This window comes from Mesocricetus auratus, unplaced genomic scaffold, assembly GCF_017639785.1.
Source record: "Mesocricetus auratus isolate SY011 unplaced genomic scaffold, BCM_Maur_2.0 Super-Scaffold_100676, whole genome shotgun sequence".
NCBI classification, from domain to species: Eukaryota; Metazoa; Chordata; class Mammalia; order Rodentia; family Cricetidae; genus Mesocricetus; species Mesocricetus auratus.
This window is the reverse complement of record NW_024429266.1, coordinates 58,669,337-58,686,692: the sequence shown is the minus strand read 5'-3', so window position 1 is coordinate 58,686,692 and position 17,356 is coordinate 58,669,337. Positions and strand designations below refer to the sequence as shown.

The 17,356-nt window shown below is 42.2% G+C and overlaps 2 protein-coding genes across 2 annotated transcripts in view; both read right to left on the bottom strand.

Moving 5' to 3' along the window:
* Window positions 1-1,169, bottom strand: part of C4bpa (complement component 4 binding protein alpha) — a 34,637-nt gene extending 33,468 nt beyond the window's left edge. Inside the window, exon 1 of the mRNA XM_005079894.4 lies at window positions 954-1,169. The gene's annotated coding sequence lies outside the window, so the exon portion shown is untranslated. The remainder of the gene's footprint in view (window positions 1-953) is intronic.
* A 4,859-nt stretch (window positions 1,170-6,028) lies between these two features.
* C4bpb (complement component 4 binding protein beta) lies at window positions 6,029-17,261 on the bottom strand. Its single transcript, XM_040737156.1, has 6 exons — window positions 15,152-17,261; window positions 14,459-14,629; window positions 12,878-13,054; window positions 12,181-12,274; window positions 6,783-6,909; window positions 6,029-6,230 (listed from the first exon to the last, which is right to left on the bottom strand). The coding sequence occupies exons 1-6, from the start codon at window positions 15,201-15,203 to the stop codon at window positions 6,078-6,080; spliced, it is 774 nt and encodes a 257-aa protein (XP_040593090.1). The 5' UTR covers window positions 15,204-17,261; the 3' UTR covers window positions 6,029-6,077.
* Window positions 17,262-17,356: the final 95 nt, after the last annotated feature.

Below are 17,356 nucleotides of genomic sequence, written 5' to 3'. Positions count from 1 at the left end.
CTATGAACCACATCAACAACCAACATAGTACGCTAATCCTAAGCATGAAGTAGTGGCACACATACCTCTAATTGGACTCAGGACCCATTCAACAAGACAGGAAACCATGTCTGGTACTGTAAACCTAGCTAACTATTTACTCAATTTAGTGAAGTCACAGTTATTAACAGAGAATCTATAACCACTAATTTACTACATCAGCATAATCTGTGATAATAATCTATAAACATTTGCCCTTATATCCACAGATAAGTATAGTCTTCACCACTCATAAAGGAAACTTCTCTTTGCACAGATGGAGACTACCACAGAAAACCATAACAAATCAAAATGTAGAGTTATGTAGCCCAGTGCCAATGGATACATCTACAAAACACTTCTGTACCTAAGAAGAACATTACAGAAGAGGGGACAGAAAAATTATAAGAGCCAAGGGATCAAGGCGTTTACTGTGAGATTGTAACTAGTAACATCAGAAGCTATACCAGTAAAATCTCACCAACATGACCTCCCAAACATGAGCTAAACAAGAACATCAATGCATATACAAAACTAAATGGGGAAAGCCCATGAGGCCTTAATTCTGCACAAAGAACTACAGGCAACTTAGGAAGACTGGGAGTGAGAGAGATGGTAGTCTCCAGGGAAAAACCACAATTGGTTGTCCAGTGCCAAATGTACAGCCCTGAAAACATACATCCAAGTAACATTATATGGGCTGAACAGGTTATATTTAGGAATACATTCATGTAACCACTATTAATGGAAAAAAAGTCATAATTTAAAAGAGAGCAAGAATGGGTGTATGGGAGAACTTGAGGGGAAGAAAGGGAAAGGGGAAAATGTAAGTAAATTACAATCTCAAAAAAATAGAACACAGAGGTACATATCCTAAAGGGCTTGATGGTCATAACACCCCCTTCCCCCACCCAAGTGATCAGTAGCTCACTGACCTGCAGTAGCAGAGGAAATGACTCGGTGATGGTGCCTTGATCTTTACTGTACTAGTTTCTCCCAAGATGACAGTTGATCTTAATATCCTAAAGGTGGCCAGTAATCGCTCCACCAAAAAGTTCCTGGATTCTCCCCACACAGGTGGTCCTTGGATTCCACCCACACAGGTGGCTGGCCAGAGGCAGGTAAATAAAGATAGACAAGGAGAAACTCTCCTCTGTCCCAGTGAATGATTAACGAACTGGGGCAGTGGTGTTTACCTAATCGCCTTCCTCACCAACACTCATTCTTGATCATGTGTTGCAATTATTTATTTTCTTATCTGCCAACCATTTCCCCTAAGTTAGAAGGGTGATTGGAATTTGATGACAGAATTTTTCTTTCCTTTTCATAATCATAAGCAACACAAAATCCAAACAGCATAGAAACCCTGAGGAGTTCAGACCCACTCCAACCAAAAGGATTCTCTTCCAAGGACATAAGACATTAACATTGCCAAATATTTCCATTCTAAACCAGTTGCCCCCCTTTGACTCCTGTGTTAGTGCTGTGACCTTGGCAAAATTTAGGATCATCTAGGAGATGGGCCTCTGAGTGTGTCTGGTGAAGGTTATCTTAATTATGCTAATTAAGGTGAAAGACTGGGGCACCACAGGTGGCACCATTCCCTAGGCAGGGGGTCCTGGGTGGTATAAGACAGTGAGCAGACAATGATAGCACACACACATGCATTCATTGTCCTCTTCTGACTAAGAACATAATATGACCAGCTACCTCAAGCTCATGGTGTCTTTAATTTCTTGTCATGATGTACTGCAACTGTAAGCTAAAAAGACAAAACAGAACTTTGCTTTTGTAAGGGTATTTTATCACTGCAACAGAAGAAACTAAAACAGATCCCACAACTAACCCCAAACTTCCCTGATTCTTTAATTTCTCTCAAATTTTTATAACTCTTTTTTCCTTCCTCTCATCCATAAACATATTTAATTCCCTTCTTTTTTTATTATTTTATTGTTCAGAGTTTATGTAGCCCTAGCTGGCCTGGAACTCACTACACAGACCAGGCTGGCTTCTGCCATGCCTGGCTCTTTTCCTTATTAAAGAAACAAAGCAAGCAAACAAAGAAATCATCTTCACTTTAATGAACTTATTTATTCCCATCCTTTAAATATCACCAGTAGGAGGACCACTCCATAGCATTTCACACAAACAGTACATCTAAAGAGAACTCTTTAGGAATTTCAGAACTGTTTTTGAATACTTCTTCCTTAATCAAGATGTAAGTATCACAACACCTCTCATTCCTTCTGCTCCATTTTAATTTCTGCTTCCATGAAAATAGTGCAGCACCATCAGTATCTTTTTTGTGAATGTCTCAGACTGTTTTCTGTTTCTATCCCAGAATGCCCAAGGCTGGGTATCTTATAAAGAACAGAGATTTACTTACATCTCTGGAGACTTGTTAAGTCTAAAACTGAAGGGCCTGCTTCTGACAAGGGCTTTGCTGCTGCACTGTCCCACAGTAGAAGGTGAAGGACAAGAGGACAGGAATGAGGCAAAGAAGAAATGGAACTAAACTCCATTCTCTTGTCAGGTCTCCTATGATAACTAACTTGGTACCGATCCATTCTGAGGACATTAATCCATAAAACCTAATCACTTCCTATGCTGGATAGTTTCATGTCAACTTGACACAAGCTAAAGCAGCGATTCTCAACCTTCCTAATGCTGCCACCCTTTAATACAATCCTCATGTTGTGTGACCCCAACCATAAAATTATTTTCATTGCTACTTCATAACTTGAATTTTGCTGCTGGAATCAATCATAATGTAAATATTTGATATGCAGGATATCTGAAATGCAACCCCTATGAAAGGGTTGTTGGACCTCCCTAAAGGAGTTGTGACTCACAGGAACTGTTGAGCTAAAATCATCTGAAAGGAGGGAACCTCACTTAAGAAATGCTTCCTTATGATGGGGCTGTAGATGAGCTTGTAGGGCATTTCTTAATTAATGACCAATACGGGAGGTTCCAGACCATTGTGGGGAGTGCTAACCCTGAGAAAACAGACTGTGCAAGCCAAGAGCAGCAAGCCAGTAAACAGCACCCCTCCGTGGCCTCTGCATCAGTTCCTGCCTCCAGGTTCCTTCCCTGCTTAAGTTCCTGTCCTGACTTCCTTCAGGGATAAAACTACAAAGTGGAAATATAAGCCAAATAAACCCTTTTCTTCCCAATTTGCTTTTGGTCGTGGTGTTTCATCACAGCAATAGAAGCCCCACTGGAGTAGTCTCCACACAAATTTGGGGAACATACTTGAACCACTGCAGTAACCCTTTATTGGTTTCTCCACCTCCTCAACCCATGCTGCATACGGTCTTCCTCACCACTGTGAGAAAGCGCTCTCTGTGCTACTCCCATCTTACTGCTTAAAGGCTATGTGTATTCTACCTAACAGAAGAAGTGCAAATTCTCTGATACATGTTTTAAAACACTGTTAGCTGGATTTAACCAACCTTCCTATCCTTCACCATTGTTCATGTTTCATTCAAGCCAACCCAGGTTACATGCTATTGCCTAAACATGTTCCATCTTTCTTGCATCTCAGCAACTCTTTCTGAAAAAAGTAAATCAAAAATCCACTTCAAAACATCAAATCACCTTAAGGAAGAAAGTCTTAGGGTTCCTGTATCTCCTACTCTTTTAGAGTACTGCATCATCTCAGACCCATGTGATGTGGGGCTGGGAGCTTGCCCAAATGCAGTAACAGTATTACCACATAAGGTTTAGAAACCTGGCTTCACAAAACTAGGTGTAGCCAAGAGTTTGGGGCCTAATTCTACTTCTGTCTCAATGGGTCATTTTATTTATTTTATTTTGTTGGAAACATTTCAATGTTTTTAATTATTCTTTGAGAACTTCACACCATATATCTTTATAATATTTTCCATCCTACAAGTCCTCCTGACTCCGCCCACCCACAAGACTTCATGCTCTTTCTTTCTCTTAAAAACAGAGTGCCACAGCTGGGCGTTGGTGGCGCATGCCTTTAATCCCAGCACTTGGGAGGCAGAGGCAGGCGGATCTCTGAATTCTAGGTCAGCTTGGTCTACAGAGCGAGTTCCGGGACAGCCTCCAAAACAATACAGAGAAACCTTGTCTCTTAAAAAAGAAGAAGAAGAAGAAGAAGAAGAAGAAGAAGAAGAAGAAGAAGAAGAAGAAGAAGAAGAAGAGGAAGAGGAAGAGGAAGAGGAAGAGGAAGAGGAAGAGGAAGAGGAAGAGGAAGAGGAAGAGGAAGAGGAAGAGGAAGAGGAGGAGGAGGAGGAGGAGGAGGAGGAGGAGGAGGAGGAGGAGGAAGGAGGAAGAGGAAGAGGAAGAGGAAGAAGAAGAAGAAGAAGAAGAAGAAGAAGAAGAAGAAGAAGAAGAAGAAGAGGAGGAGGAGGAGGAGGAGGAGGAGGAGGAAGAGGAAGAGGAAGAGGAGGAAGAGGAAGAGGAAGAGGAAGAGGAAGAAGAAGAAGAAGAAGAAGAAGAAGAAGAAGAAGAAGAAGAAGAAGAAGAAGAAGAAGAAGAAAAGAAAAAGATGGAAACAGTGCCAGGTGATGGTGGCACACATCTTTAACCTCAGCACTCACAAAGCAGAACCAGGCAGATCTCTGTGAATTCAAGACTAGACTTGTCTACAGAGAGGGAGAGTTCCAGGACAGCCAGGGCTACACCAGAGAAACCCTGTCTCTAAAACCAAAAAGAAAAACAAAATTCCTAAAACCATGGAATCTGATTTGTGTTAACAAACTATTCCTGAACATGGTGCTTGCCCTGGAGTGTGGCTGCTACACCAATGTTTCTCCATTGAAGAGACGTGATTTTCCCTCTCCCAGCAGCTATTAATTGAGAACAGCTCATTGGCTAGGGGTGGGATTTGTACCTGCTTCCTTTCTTTCATGCTTGAATTTTGTCTTGTTTGAGTTTGAGCGGGTCTTGGCATTCTTCCATAGTCTGTGTGGGTGTGTATCGTTCCTGTTGTGTCTGGAAAGGCTATATCCTGAAAGTCATCTACCAACTCTGGCTCTTAAAGCTCTTCTGCTAACTCCCTGAGTTTTAAGGATAGTGATATGATAAATATATACCATTAAGAGCTGAGCAATTCCAAAGCCTCTACTCTGCATAGTGTCTATTTGTCTCTGTTTAAATTATCACCTACTGCAAGAAGAAGGTTCTCTGATGAGGACGAGTGACACATTGTTCTGTGGGTATAGCAGTATGACATTAGGAGTCATTTTATTCCTATGTTCCTTTTGCAGAATAACAGTAGCACATTTTCCCCTATGACCTATCACCTGTCTAGTCTCTAGGTCTTGGTCACTTACACAATGTCAAGGATAGTTTCCATCTCAAGAATCAGGACTTGAAGCCAACCAAAATGTGGTTGGTTATTCCCTTATCATTTGTGCTACTATTGCATCAATGGGTATGTCTTGTATGAAGATCATTATTACAGCTTGCATATTCCAGCTGATGGAGATTAATGATTACTTTTCTCCTCTGATAGCATGTGTAGCACCTTGTGGAACTATAAATATTATCCAAAAGGGATGAAACTTTCTATTGAATACCACAGAGATTTCTCCATGTGGCATGTCATAAGTATGTGGTATCTTCAGCAGTAGGGACTTACTATCAAGTCAGAATAACCAATAGCATTGGTAATAATCTTTAGTGCTTGGGAGGGTGTGGCACTAAATAGGTAATTTTAAAGGTGTAATTGTTGTAAGTATATTTTTCCAGAGTGAAAGGTTAGTTCTTGTCTCAGAAATTTTGATTCATAATTCATATTTTATGTGACATAGACTTAGATCAGATGTCTGATTTCTTATTCGCCATCCAGCCAAAGAATTGATCTCTGCATTCTCCATTAGCATGTTGCCAACTCTGGTCTGAAGCAGAGAACCACCATAGCTGGCCCTTCTCCAGTCTAAGTAAAACTCCCACACATGCCCAAAGTACACACAGTACGCCCGTTGTACAGTCACATGACCTTGCATTTCAGCTCAGTAAGGAACAACCCCGCAAGCACCCTCAGAAGTGGTTTATTCACAGGGGCATTTCTGTTACCATCTTGCCTAGCTATATTTCAGTAAAATATCTTCCTTCAACTTAGTTTTCTTCATCTCCAGGGAATATTTTAGTTCTTCCATTGTTAGTCCACTTTCCTTTAGGCTTCTCACAAAGTTCTCTGTGGCACTGCAAAGCTCCTTACTCTCCTGAAAGGCAAGCTGAGAAAAGAAAAGCTTTTAAAGTTACAACTAGGGAGATGAGATTCAGCTCTCTACTGTGAAACCAATGGGCTGCAAACCCGGGGAATTTCCATGAGGATCTGAGTCTGCAACATGATCAGTCATTTACATTTTCTGGTTTAACTAGAATCATTACTATTTCTTCAAGAATAAATACAGGCCAAAGTTAATCTGAAGAAAAATAAATGTGTTCAGAATGTAGTGGAATCTCGACTTGGAGCAGCTTCTCACAGCAGCCAGGGCTTACAGATCTCAGGCACTGAGTATAATTAATACCTACTTTTATATGCTGAATGAGGCAATAAATCCCATAAGAAGGTTTTGTGAGGTATTTGTGATGATGGTGATGAATAGGAATGTTATCTAGAAACGTGAATTGGCATTTTATGAGGCCCCTTCTGCAATGGGCCAAAGTTAACCCATTCAAGCACATTACCCAGAATTGAACAAGTATCCACTACGTATATGCCAAGAGTAATGGCAGGCCTGAGACTACAGCTAAGAACAAAATGGATAACAGCCCCTACTTACAATTGCTTTCCCAAGTGCAGTCTGTTCAGCCAGGCTGGGGATTTCCTGAATGGGCTTACAGGCAGGATAGGAACTGCTCCACTCCCCATCAATGCATTGCAGCGTCTGCGTGCCCACTAAGTGGTACCTGGAGATGTTAGAACACTTAGCCTTTACAGCTTCTAAGCTGAGCAATGGAGACTGTATTTCAGTGTTTCAAACTGTGATTAAATCCTTCATGCCCCCCGAGTCTTGGTGTATACTGAAATTATCTCATTCTAACAAAACAGCTATGAAGTGAAACAGCTCAGCTGAAATGGTGGGCAGACCCAAGGGATGAGTCAACCCAGAATAACGCAGAGGAAAGTGAGAACTTCAGGGCCGGTGGTTTTGGTGGGAGCCAGTGAGGTAAGAAGTATTTGATCGGTCATAACCTAAACAGGCATCTGTATTAAGCTCTAAAAGGCGGGTGCAGGTGAATGGACAAAATGAGAGTGGTGGTGTGTGATCAGAAAAGCAAAAGGTGAATCAAAACTGAGAGGCAGGACTTAAAGGCTGAGGAAGATACACGAGCCATCGAGGAGGGAGAGAAGACCATCTGAAGCAGGGTTAGATAAGGACTCACACGATCTGCCTGCCCCAGGCTGCCTGCACCCCCCTCCAGCACTCCTCCACTCTAGAGTTAGTGCAACTGAGAGCCAAGTTAAAACAGAGTGTGTGCCTCCTACTGAGACGGCGGGACCTCAAGGCTGGTGACATTTTTCCTCAGCACTTCAGCAGCAGCAACAGCCAGTCACTGAGATGTAACTGTGGAGCTACTGGCAGCATGGATAACTACTGTCATTAGACATACTTGGTCCAACTCTAAAGACGTCCCCGGGCCAAGGGACATAGAGACACCTATGGAGGAAATGCAGTCATATTTGAAGGAGCTTATGAAAGATGCAAGTGTATTCTGACTTTTTCTGGTGCTTACAAGACTTGGACAGTAGAGATGAGAGATGTCATCTTGCACTAGGTACCTCCAGTCAGGTATGATATCTTGATATCCTTAAGGTTGCTATGCTATGCCAACAATACCAAAAGGAGCTCAAATGGTTACAGATTCAGTGGAGACAAAGATAAAATACATGGGTAGGCTGTGCTCAGAATAAGTAAACGTAAAAGTGGTCAAAGAGTAAAATGCCACTCAGTAAAATAGGGCAGCCCAGGAGTCTCCCAAATGCAAGCAGCCCTAATTAAACTCATTGAGTGTCCCCCGATACAACATAGGAATATGAAGGAAGCATGTTGGAAAGACAGAATTTGGTGGGAGAGAGATGAGTAAGAAGAAGTAATGGGGGGGGTATGAAAGTGACCAAAATGTATTATGGACATTCGTGAAATCATCAGGCAATAATACATTAAAAAAAAAAAAAAAACAGACAAGCCGGGCAGTGGTGGCACATGCCTTTAATCCCAGCACTCGGGAGGCAGAGGCAGGCGGATCTTTGTAAGTTCGAGGCCAGGCTGGACTGACAGCCTCCAAAACAATACAATTACAATTTGTCTCGTAAATACAAAAAAAAAAAAAAAAAAAAAAACAGACAAGCAGCCAAATTTGGGTAATAAAACTTTGGAAATCACTCCCTTAAGAAAAGATTCCAGGGTTGGAGAGATGGCTCAGCCGTTAAAGGCTAGGCTCACAACCAGAAATATAAGAAAAGATTCCAACTTCTGTTCCTGAAAAGACAGTGTACCTTTAAGACTGCAGAACAGGCACTCGTGTATGTGGGGGAATAAAAGGGAAAACCTGGGACCATTTTCTAGTTAAAAATGCCATGAGAAATGAGGCTTTCCCTGAGCCAGTAGTATAGTGAGACTCTAGGTCTGGAGAAAACAATGAATAGAGACTTGTCAAGGTTCGACATCCCTGAAACAGACTCCTCATATGGAGTTGGCTAGTTATTGGTTCCCTATAACACAGAAGGAGTCACTATGCAGCTACTGGAACCAAAAGCACACATATCTAGAAACCCAGATAAAGTTTAAGAACCATGCAACAGAAACTGAGAGACCCAGTGGACAAATAGCTCCAAAGGTCTATACCATCATCCCTGAATGTATCATGAAAATAAACATATCACTGCAAACAACCATGGGAAAAGAGCATGGCAAACAAATATGTCTTGGCCATAAAGCCAGTGACACCACTGAATCCAAGGCCATATACCAGTACTTTCTAAAGGTGGGGTAGCACCAAGAGAACACAGAACAATCCATGAATTGGGAATGGTAAACATCACTATGCTTGTATATAACCATTTAATTCACTGTCATGCCCTTTCCAAAAGCCTGATGGGACATAACTCAAGACAGCTGGTTACTGGGAATATTAAATAAGGTTTATTTGGCCATACTTAACACTGCTATACTGTTTAAGTCTTGAAAATACAACTGGGTCAGCACCTTTGCGGTCTATGTACTGCATTTGTCCAATGATTTCTTTAGTTCTGATATAGTAGTTGAAAGGCAGGAATATTTTGCCTTCATCTGGGAAAGCCATCTGTGGACTTTCACCATGTTTCTCCATGGTTATTTACATAGCTTCACAGTATGCCGTGGGATAGCAATATCTGATCTAGCAGAATGAACCAAACCAGCAACTGTTCAAATATTGCATTACACTGAAGAGACATTAATCCAAACAAGGTCCAAGGACCTGGATTGTTTATGAAATACTTGAGTGTTGTCTGTTCCCATAAAATGAAAGTATTGCCACAGATGTAACAGACAAGGCACAGGCTTTCCTCCTCCTCTATGTGGTTAAGCAAATACAGAAATCTATAGGGCTACTTGGCTACTAGAGGGCTTCCATCCCATACCTGGCCCTTCCCACCTAAGGCTATGCTGCAAATCAAAGATAAAGCAAGAGACATAGGACTATACAGAAGCTCATTACATGGCTTTTAAGGGAGAATACAAACTGGGGGGCAAGCACAGTGTATACAGATAGTTCACATACCATAAGGTGCTAACTATGCATGTGTCTGTTGGGAAAAAAATGGTACACTACTTATGAAGTCTTAATAGCCACAAAACCCACTGGCCTAGAAGCTCTGGTCAATATATTGACTACCTACCCACTGGAAGCTAGATAACATTAGTTATAGACCCATCCATAGTTGGGGTACAGCACTGATAACTACTTCAGTTAAGTGAGACTATCCTAGATATGTAGATAGCACATTCTCCCTTAGTAGAGAACTCCAAGAGTGTTGATACCCTCATTAACTATCAAATAGAAGAAGTGTAGGTGGAGTTTTTCCGTTGGGACCCAATCAGCTCTGTCCCATCAGCTGCTCCCAAATATCCACAGAGACTTAATATTAATTATAAATGGTTAGCCAATAGCTTAGGCTTGTCTCCAGTCAATGCTTACAACTTAAATTAACCCATTTCTATTAATCTATGTGCTACCTCAAGGCTTGTTTACCTTATCTATGAACTTCCTATGTTGTCTGGCTCACAACCCTCAGACCCTGCCCTTCTCCTCCCCAGCATTCCCTCTGTACTGAAAATCCTGCCTGGCTATCAGCAAATCTCCTTTTTTACTAACAACGAAAGCAACACATTTCCACAATGTACAAAAGGATTATTCCACAGCAAAGGAGGAGTGACTATTAACCTGGTGAAATGTTGGACCACCACTCATCAGTGAAGGAAGGAGAAACAATTATAAATTGGTGGGTTGGCAAAGTGAAACCACCCTCTAACAGAGGGCAGTAGCCTACTGCTGAAAGACAGAAAGCTTTTGTGTTGATGAAGGTCAAATTTACAGCAGTTAGTGGGACAGACTCCATGCAGTATGGATCCTAGCAATGTGAGAAGAGAAACTCCTAATTATAAGCACAGAGTTTTGGTCCTTGTTCATAGGCCTTCCATTTTGGCTTTCTCACTGGCAGAGTCAACAGTGGCTCATTAACAGATACCCACTGTGGGAGCAAGAGTCATGGGGAGATATGAGGTATAATGCAAAACACAAACAAGAAATGTTATAGCATGTTGCCGCTCATCAATCCTTCCAAGGACCTGGAAGTAATGACTGAAAAAGTCCCCACTAGGTTGCACAGCTGAATGGGGTACACAGGCCAGAAAGTCATGTAAGCAGTCACAACACAGTGGAGACTGTGAGGACAGACATTGTACATACTCACCAAAAATATGTGGGATGTTCTCAGTGACATCCACAGTGCACACTAAGATGGAAAATACACACATCAACCCTCTTCCCAGTTCAGGGGAAGTCCAGTTTAAGTTGATACATCCTAACACTGTCACTAGACTTCTGCAAGTTTGTCAGGAAAAGAGCCATCCCAAAAGCTACAAGACAGTAATCACTGAGCTGAATTCTCCATATGGGAATCTCTAGGTAATTGAAAATTGCTAAGAGTATTTTATACGTCATGAAGTGAAACAGCAGGTGAGTAATCAAGACCTAGTAGCCAAAGCCTACTGTGCATCTTCTGTCTATCCTTCAACCCAGTAGGATCAGGACTCACTACGAGCAGGACACATTGAACAGGCGAATAAGTAACTGAATCTGGCTTTAAAGATAGACTCCCACTTTTTTCCCTAAAGTACTGAGAGTGCTCAATAAAAGGCCAAAACAAAACAAAAAACAAAAATAAATCCAGCAGCAATAGAGCAATAGTCATAATTACCCAACAGAGGCCCCTAGCACTGAGACTACAAATTAAATGGCCAGATCTCTTTAGCCAGTTATGGGGACCTGACAGAAATTTGCTCCTCTCAGATCAAACTGAAGTAACACCATCCACAGAATACCTTATGTAGCCCTAGAAGGTCCTAACCATTGTTACATCTACCGTGCTAGGAAAATGGTCTAACAAGTGTGCCCCGTAGCAGGAATTACTCCCAAAGGGACATATTATATAAACAAATGGCAATTGCATCTCCCTGCAGGACCTTTTTCCTTTCTCTCTCCTGAGTCCCAGCTGACTGTGGGTTGAATAACTAAGAAAAAAGAGTACTTTCACAGTGTAGTGCCCCCATAGTCTCCAGCACTCGAATAATTCATGCCCAGTTGGTGGCACTGTTTGGGAAGGCTTAGGAGGTGTGGCCTTGTTGGAGGAAGTACGTCACAAGAGGGGTGCTCTGAGAGTTGAAAGACTCAAGCCATTTGCAGTTCATGCTCTCTGCTAAGTGAGAGTTTAAGATGTGAGCTCTCTGCTTGTTGCTCCAGCCACCATGCACCTGTTGCCATGCTTGCTGCCAAGAAGTTAATGGTCTCATAGCCCTCAGGAACCATAAACCCAAATCAACCCTTCCTTCTGCATGTTGCCTTGGTTGTGGCGCTTTAACGCAGCCATAGAAAAGTAACTGCTCCCACCAGGGTATAAAAGTACTCTACGCTTACCCATCTTGACAGTAATAAGTAACAATAGATCCTGCAGTGAAAGACTCTCCTTCGAAATAGCCATGGCTAGGAATCCCGGGAGGTCCACAGTCTCCTGAGGGGAAGACAGCCAGGAGTGAGATTTGTGAGAGGCAGGTACAATCAACAGGGCAGAGCTTTCTATGCTGTGTGTCCTCTAGAGTCTGCCATCTTCACAATGGGACAAGTGAGACCAGAGAGTGTGCTCTCCATTTCTTTCTCATGAAAATAACAATTGCCCATGGAAAAGATGCTTTCCCCAGCTTGCCCCCTGAGCTACAAGGAAGCAGGAATCCTTTCTGGCCGGCAGAGCTCCAGGAAAGGAGCTACACACTGTAGAGCTGCCAACTGGTGTAGAAGGCAAATTAGGGTTGAAGGTGTGGCTCGGCTGGCAGAGTGCCTGCCTAGCATGCATGAAGCCCTGGGTTCAAACACCAGCACCTGGTAACAGGAATGGTGGCACATGTATCACCCCAGCACTCCTGAAGTGGAAGCAGAAGGATCAGAAGTTAGGAGAGGAGGGGAGGGAAGAGGAAGAAAGGAAAGAGGAAATTTGGATCATAGGGAAAGGAGAAGTAATTCACAAGACAGTAGGTGAAGGTTTTATTCTGGCTTAAACACTAATTGGGCACCAAAAGGCAATTTTACCCCCAGAGTGACAATTCTAATCAGTACTTACTATTTCGGCATATGGGCAAGGAAGGTGCCCAGGTGTGGTCCTCTAGGCACTGGCTCCAATTGCTTCCCTTGAGGATGTAATCATCATTGCACTTAAACATGATTTTGTCGCTTGCATTCACAGGTCCAGAATAATTGGTCTTGCCATTTTCCAGTACAGGCTCAGGACAGTGGCCCACTGAAGAAGAGAACAGCCAGTGCTCTAAGAGGCTAGGAAGAAGTAAATGTCACACTTTCCCAAGCCTCAGAAAGGTGATAGCAACTCAGAACTTAATGGTGCCCATGTATCTAAAAGGATAGGTGTGTGTTATGAAACCATACCAATGCAGGCTGCAAAAAGACCAAGGCACCCCACTGGGGACAAAAAGGAGTGGGACTGTTGTATGGAAATTTCCTCCAAATCTCCTTAAGAGCTCCAACCTTTGAAAGGGAAAGGACTCAGCAAGAAAACAGCTAAGAAGCGTCAGGAACTCCCTGAACCTGGCCAGATTCACAAGGCTCTTCCTTTCTTAATGATACATAAACAATAAGGACTGCCCGAAGCTGCTCAGACCAGCTGAGTGGCCTGGAAGAGAGTTCTCAACCTGTTTGGCTGCCTGCAAGTTGGATAGAGGGCTGCAGGCTACCAGCTTACGTGAGTCATCATAAATGCTGGGGTGGGCTTTGGGAGATACAGTGTCATTGAGTCATTTCTGCTTCTGGAAGTAAGTCCTCACTATACTCCTGCAAGTAACCCCAATAAACCCATTGATTCACCAAGTTGGACTTTGGTAGTATCCTCAACCTTGTCTGTTATTAGTTCCTTATCTGGGATGAGCAGACATTTTTTCATGTCTCCCCAGCAATAGTGTCACACAACATGGTCATGCACAATAATATGAATGACAACTGTACTACATAAAATGAAGTATATAACTAGTTATTCCAGTAACATGTTCATTATGCTGCTATGTTGAACACTGTTCAAGTGTTTTAAGCCTATGTTTCAAGCAAGTCTTTTCTTTCATCTAGCCAAATATGTACTTACTCATCTCTTGCTTTCTTTTTTCCTATATATTTTAATTGTTTCTTTCTTGTTGAAAATCAGGATTCAATGGAGAGGGATGTAATTTTTTTCATATGAAGGAAACTCTAAAATGTTATGTAAAATTAACACAGCTTATTAAAAATAATAATAACAAAAACCATCTGGAAGAATTATGCTCTGTCATTAGAGAAGATAGCACAATGAGTTTTGGCACCTAGAGTCACTTGAATCTCACTTATCACATATGTAAATTGGGAATATAGCTTTCCCCTAGTTTAAAGTAACATGATGGATAGGCATTAGAGATGTGCCTGAAATTCCAAGCACTAGCAGGGGGTTCTAAGCTCCAGGCCACTAGGGGTTACATATCAAATTCCAGGTCAGCATGATGGGCTACTGTAGCGAGATCCTGTCTCAGAAGCACCTGGGAGAAATGGCGATTAGCTTCTTAGAAATTGAGTTTGGGTTTTTTTTAACAATTTTAATGTGGCCTATAGGAAGCAGGATATAATAGAATATAGAAAATGACAATATGGACAGAAAAACCAAACTCACAGCGGCACTCAGGCGGGGAGTCATCCCATTCCTCTGAGAGATTGAGGACCAAAAACTGCTTTCCCACCAAGTGGTAACCTCTGATACAAAGGTAAACCCCCAGAATCTGTCCTTCTACTTCCTTTGCAACAAATACACTATTGTCCACTGGAGGAAGCTCTGAACAGCTTTCTGTTGGAAGGAGAAAAGAGAACGGAGTCATTTGGCATATTACTGGCTCAAGGACGCCCAACTGGATTCCTCCCTCCAAAGGCTTTGCTGAAGTAATCTTCCCACCATGTCATGTCCTCTCTCTTCCTTGTGTGTATCCCCTTCCCTCTCCCCCAAAGATTTCTGATGTTTCCAAACAGATCCTAGGCATTGTAGTCAAATTCAACTGCAAATTATCTATTCATGAACAAGCAATCCCTTCCCCCAAGTACCAGTCCTAGAGTTTTTATAATTGACATCTCAGGATTTTGAAATTGTCACTTTTGGGGGGTCCCAGAATAAAAAGAGAAAGTCAGAAATGACCACCCACCTCAAGAAACAAGATCACCATTAACCTATACTAAATCCCCAATGAGTATAGGACATATACCTTAATTAGGAATTTTAATAACATTATAAACATAAATTTCATTAAAATACTACACAGAATGCCTCTTAAGCCACAAACTGACACGAAATAACTTGTTAGGAAATCATACTTACCATCTAAGGCAGAAATCAGCCACATCAGAGAGCACACAACCCAAGAAAGCATTTGGTAAGCACTTACTTGACCCAGGGTGAAATTAAACTGTGATTTCGATCACAAGCATCCTCCTAACCACTTAAGATCAGAACAACTTCCTTCTAGAGAAGGAGTTATATTTTCCTCCTGGAACAAATGTGAAAAAGAGAAGTCTTCCCTGGGCCAGAGAAGAACAGCAGGAAGAAGATGGTGTATCCAGTGGCTCTGCAACCACAAAAGATTGATTAGCCAGCTGCCAGATTTAAAATGTTAACAACTTTCCCCGTTTCTAGAAATGTAAACCAGTAGACCAGTCACTGTGAACTGCAGGTTTATGCTTCCCCAACAGGCATGGGCCAAATGGTCCTGCCACGACCTTGACCTCTGTCAATATTTACCAGTGTCTCCACTTCACTGCCTACAGCTCTCTCCAGCTTTGGGGACAGAAGATGGTGCGATCAATGGTAACTTCCCAGTGAAGATCAAACTGAGTGCCACCTCCCAGTCACTTTTCTAAATTCTCTTCTGTGCCAGGGACAGTACTGGCAGTCAGGGAAGATAAGGCAGGAGAATGAGTGCATCAAAGATACAAGAAGGCAGAGGCTGTGTTGATCAGACACACTTCAGTACAGTGGGAAAGACTAGAGACAAAGTCTCCCTAGAGGCGACTGAAGGGGCTGCTTTTATCAGGAGGTAGGCTGACTACATGAGCAGTCAGCCATTGTTTCAATGTTAAGTATTCTGGAACAAGTGATGTGTTGTTAGAAGCAATGATGGTCTTCGCCTTGAATCAGAAGTGGCTCAGCACAACCACCTACTCAGAGCTGGGACCCACATTTTATATCTAGACTCATTATGAATAGCTCTGATAGTAGTCTTCCTGGGAGGCAGCAGTGGCCTTGCTCTGAGCTAAGCCTTCTGAGAGCCAAAGCAGACTAGTTTTGAATGCCTTGGACATTCATCCATATCAGATCAGCTTCCACAGATTAGCTACCTCAGGCATGTGCTCAGTACTGAAGGCCAGAAGTTTAAGTACTACTAGGAAACTAAGAATTTCTTTTTGGGTTCTTAGTCTAATTGATAAAAAGAATTTAAAACAGAGTCAGAAGGAAACCTGTGAACAATTTTGTTAGTTTGAAGGCAAGTCTTCAAATCTTAAGGCTGCCAAGAGGCAGGAGATAGTGTGAAGAGAAAAAAGTAAAACTGGGTCCTGTGCATTGGAGGCTGTCAAGCAATTGCATGGGGGTTGGGGATGGAGTACTTCAGAGAAAGAATGAGAAATCCCAGGGTGCCTGGGAAAGTATGCTTCTACATTGAACTGGTGGGAAAGAAAGAAGGGAAGGGTACATTTCTGAAAGTAGAGGGCCTCTGCAGTGATGCCTGAGGGAAGAACCCACAGGCTTCTGAAGTAGTGGCTTCTGCAAGGACACTTCATTATCAGTCTGCACAACCTCTTCCTAGATGATGCCTGATTTCATTAATTATTCTCCCCTCTCCTTAACATGACATCAAGCAAGTCAGATTTCCAGAGGGGGCGGGGGTAGACTCCTGGTCCGGTGACTGACAGGTCCAGCTGGTTAACTCTTAAAAGACTATAGTATACAATGTTTCAGAAGTCACAGAATGTTAGCTCTCCACCCAGGGACAGAAAGATAAAACTTAGACTCTGTTAGACTATCAGGAGGAAGTATCTTTACCTTAATAAACCTCTACAATAACTTTGCCTTTCCATACAATAATTTAGATTCTATGGTGCTTGCCTTTCTATTGTTACCAGGGAAAACAAGAGATGAGCTCAAAAGTCAACCAGGAGGGAAGGGCCCATCCTCAAAGGCCTCCAAGGCTATTAATACCCACCCCCAACTTAAGGAGGTACATTTAACCTGCTTGTCTGTGGCTTCCCAGAACTGGATTGAGTTATTCATTACCTGTCAATCAACAGGCAGTCACTAAATACATGTAAATCAATGAATAATAATACATGGTTGTAACAATCCTACTGACTGAAATGCTAGAGGAACTTGATAGTCACTAACTGAAGACGCTACAGTAGCTGAAAACAGATACCATTTAATAACTTCGGAATAATTTCTTTAAAAACTTTCAAGTACATTTTGGAAAACACTTATATTTTGTGCATCTATAATGTACCAAATGATTTCTTTTGCATGTAAATTAAAAAT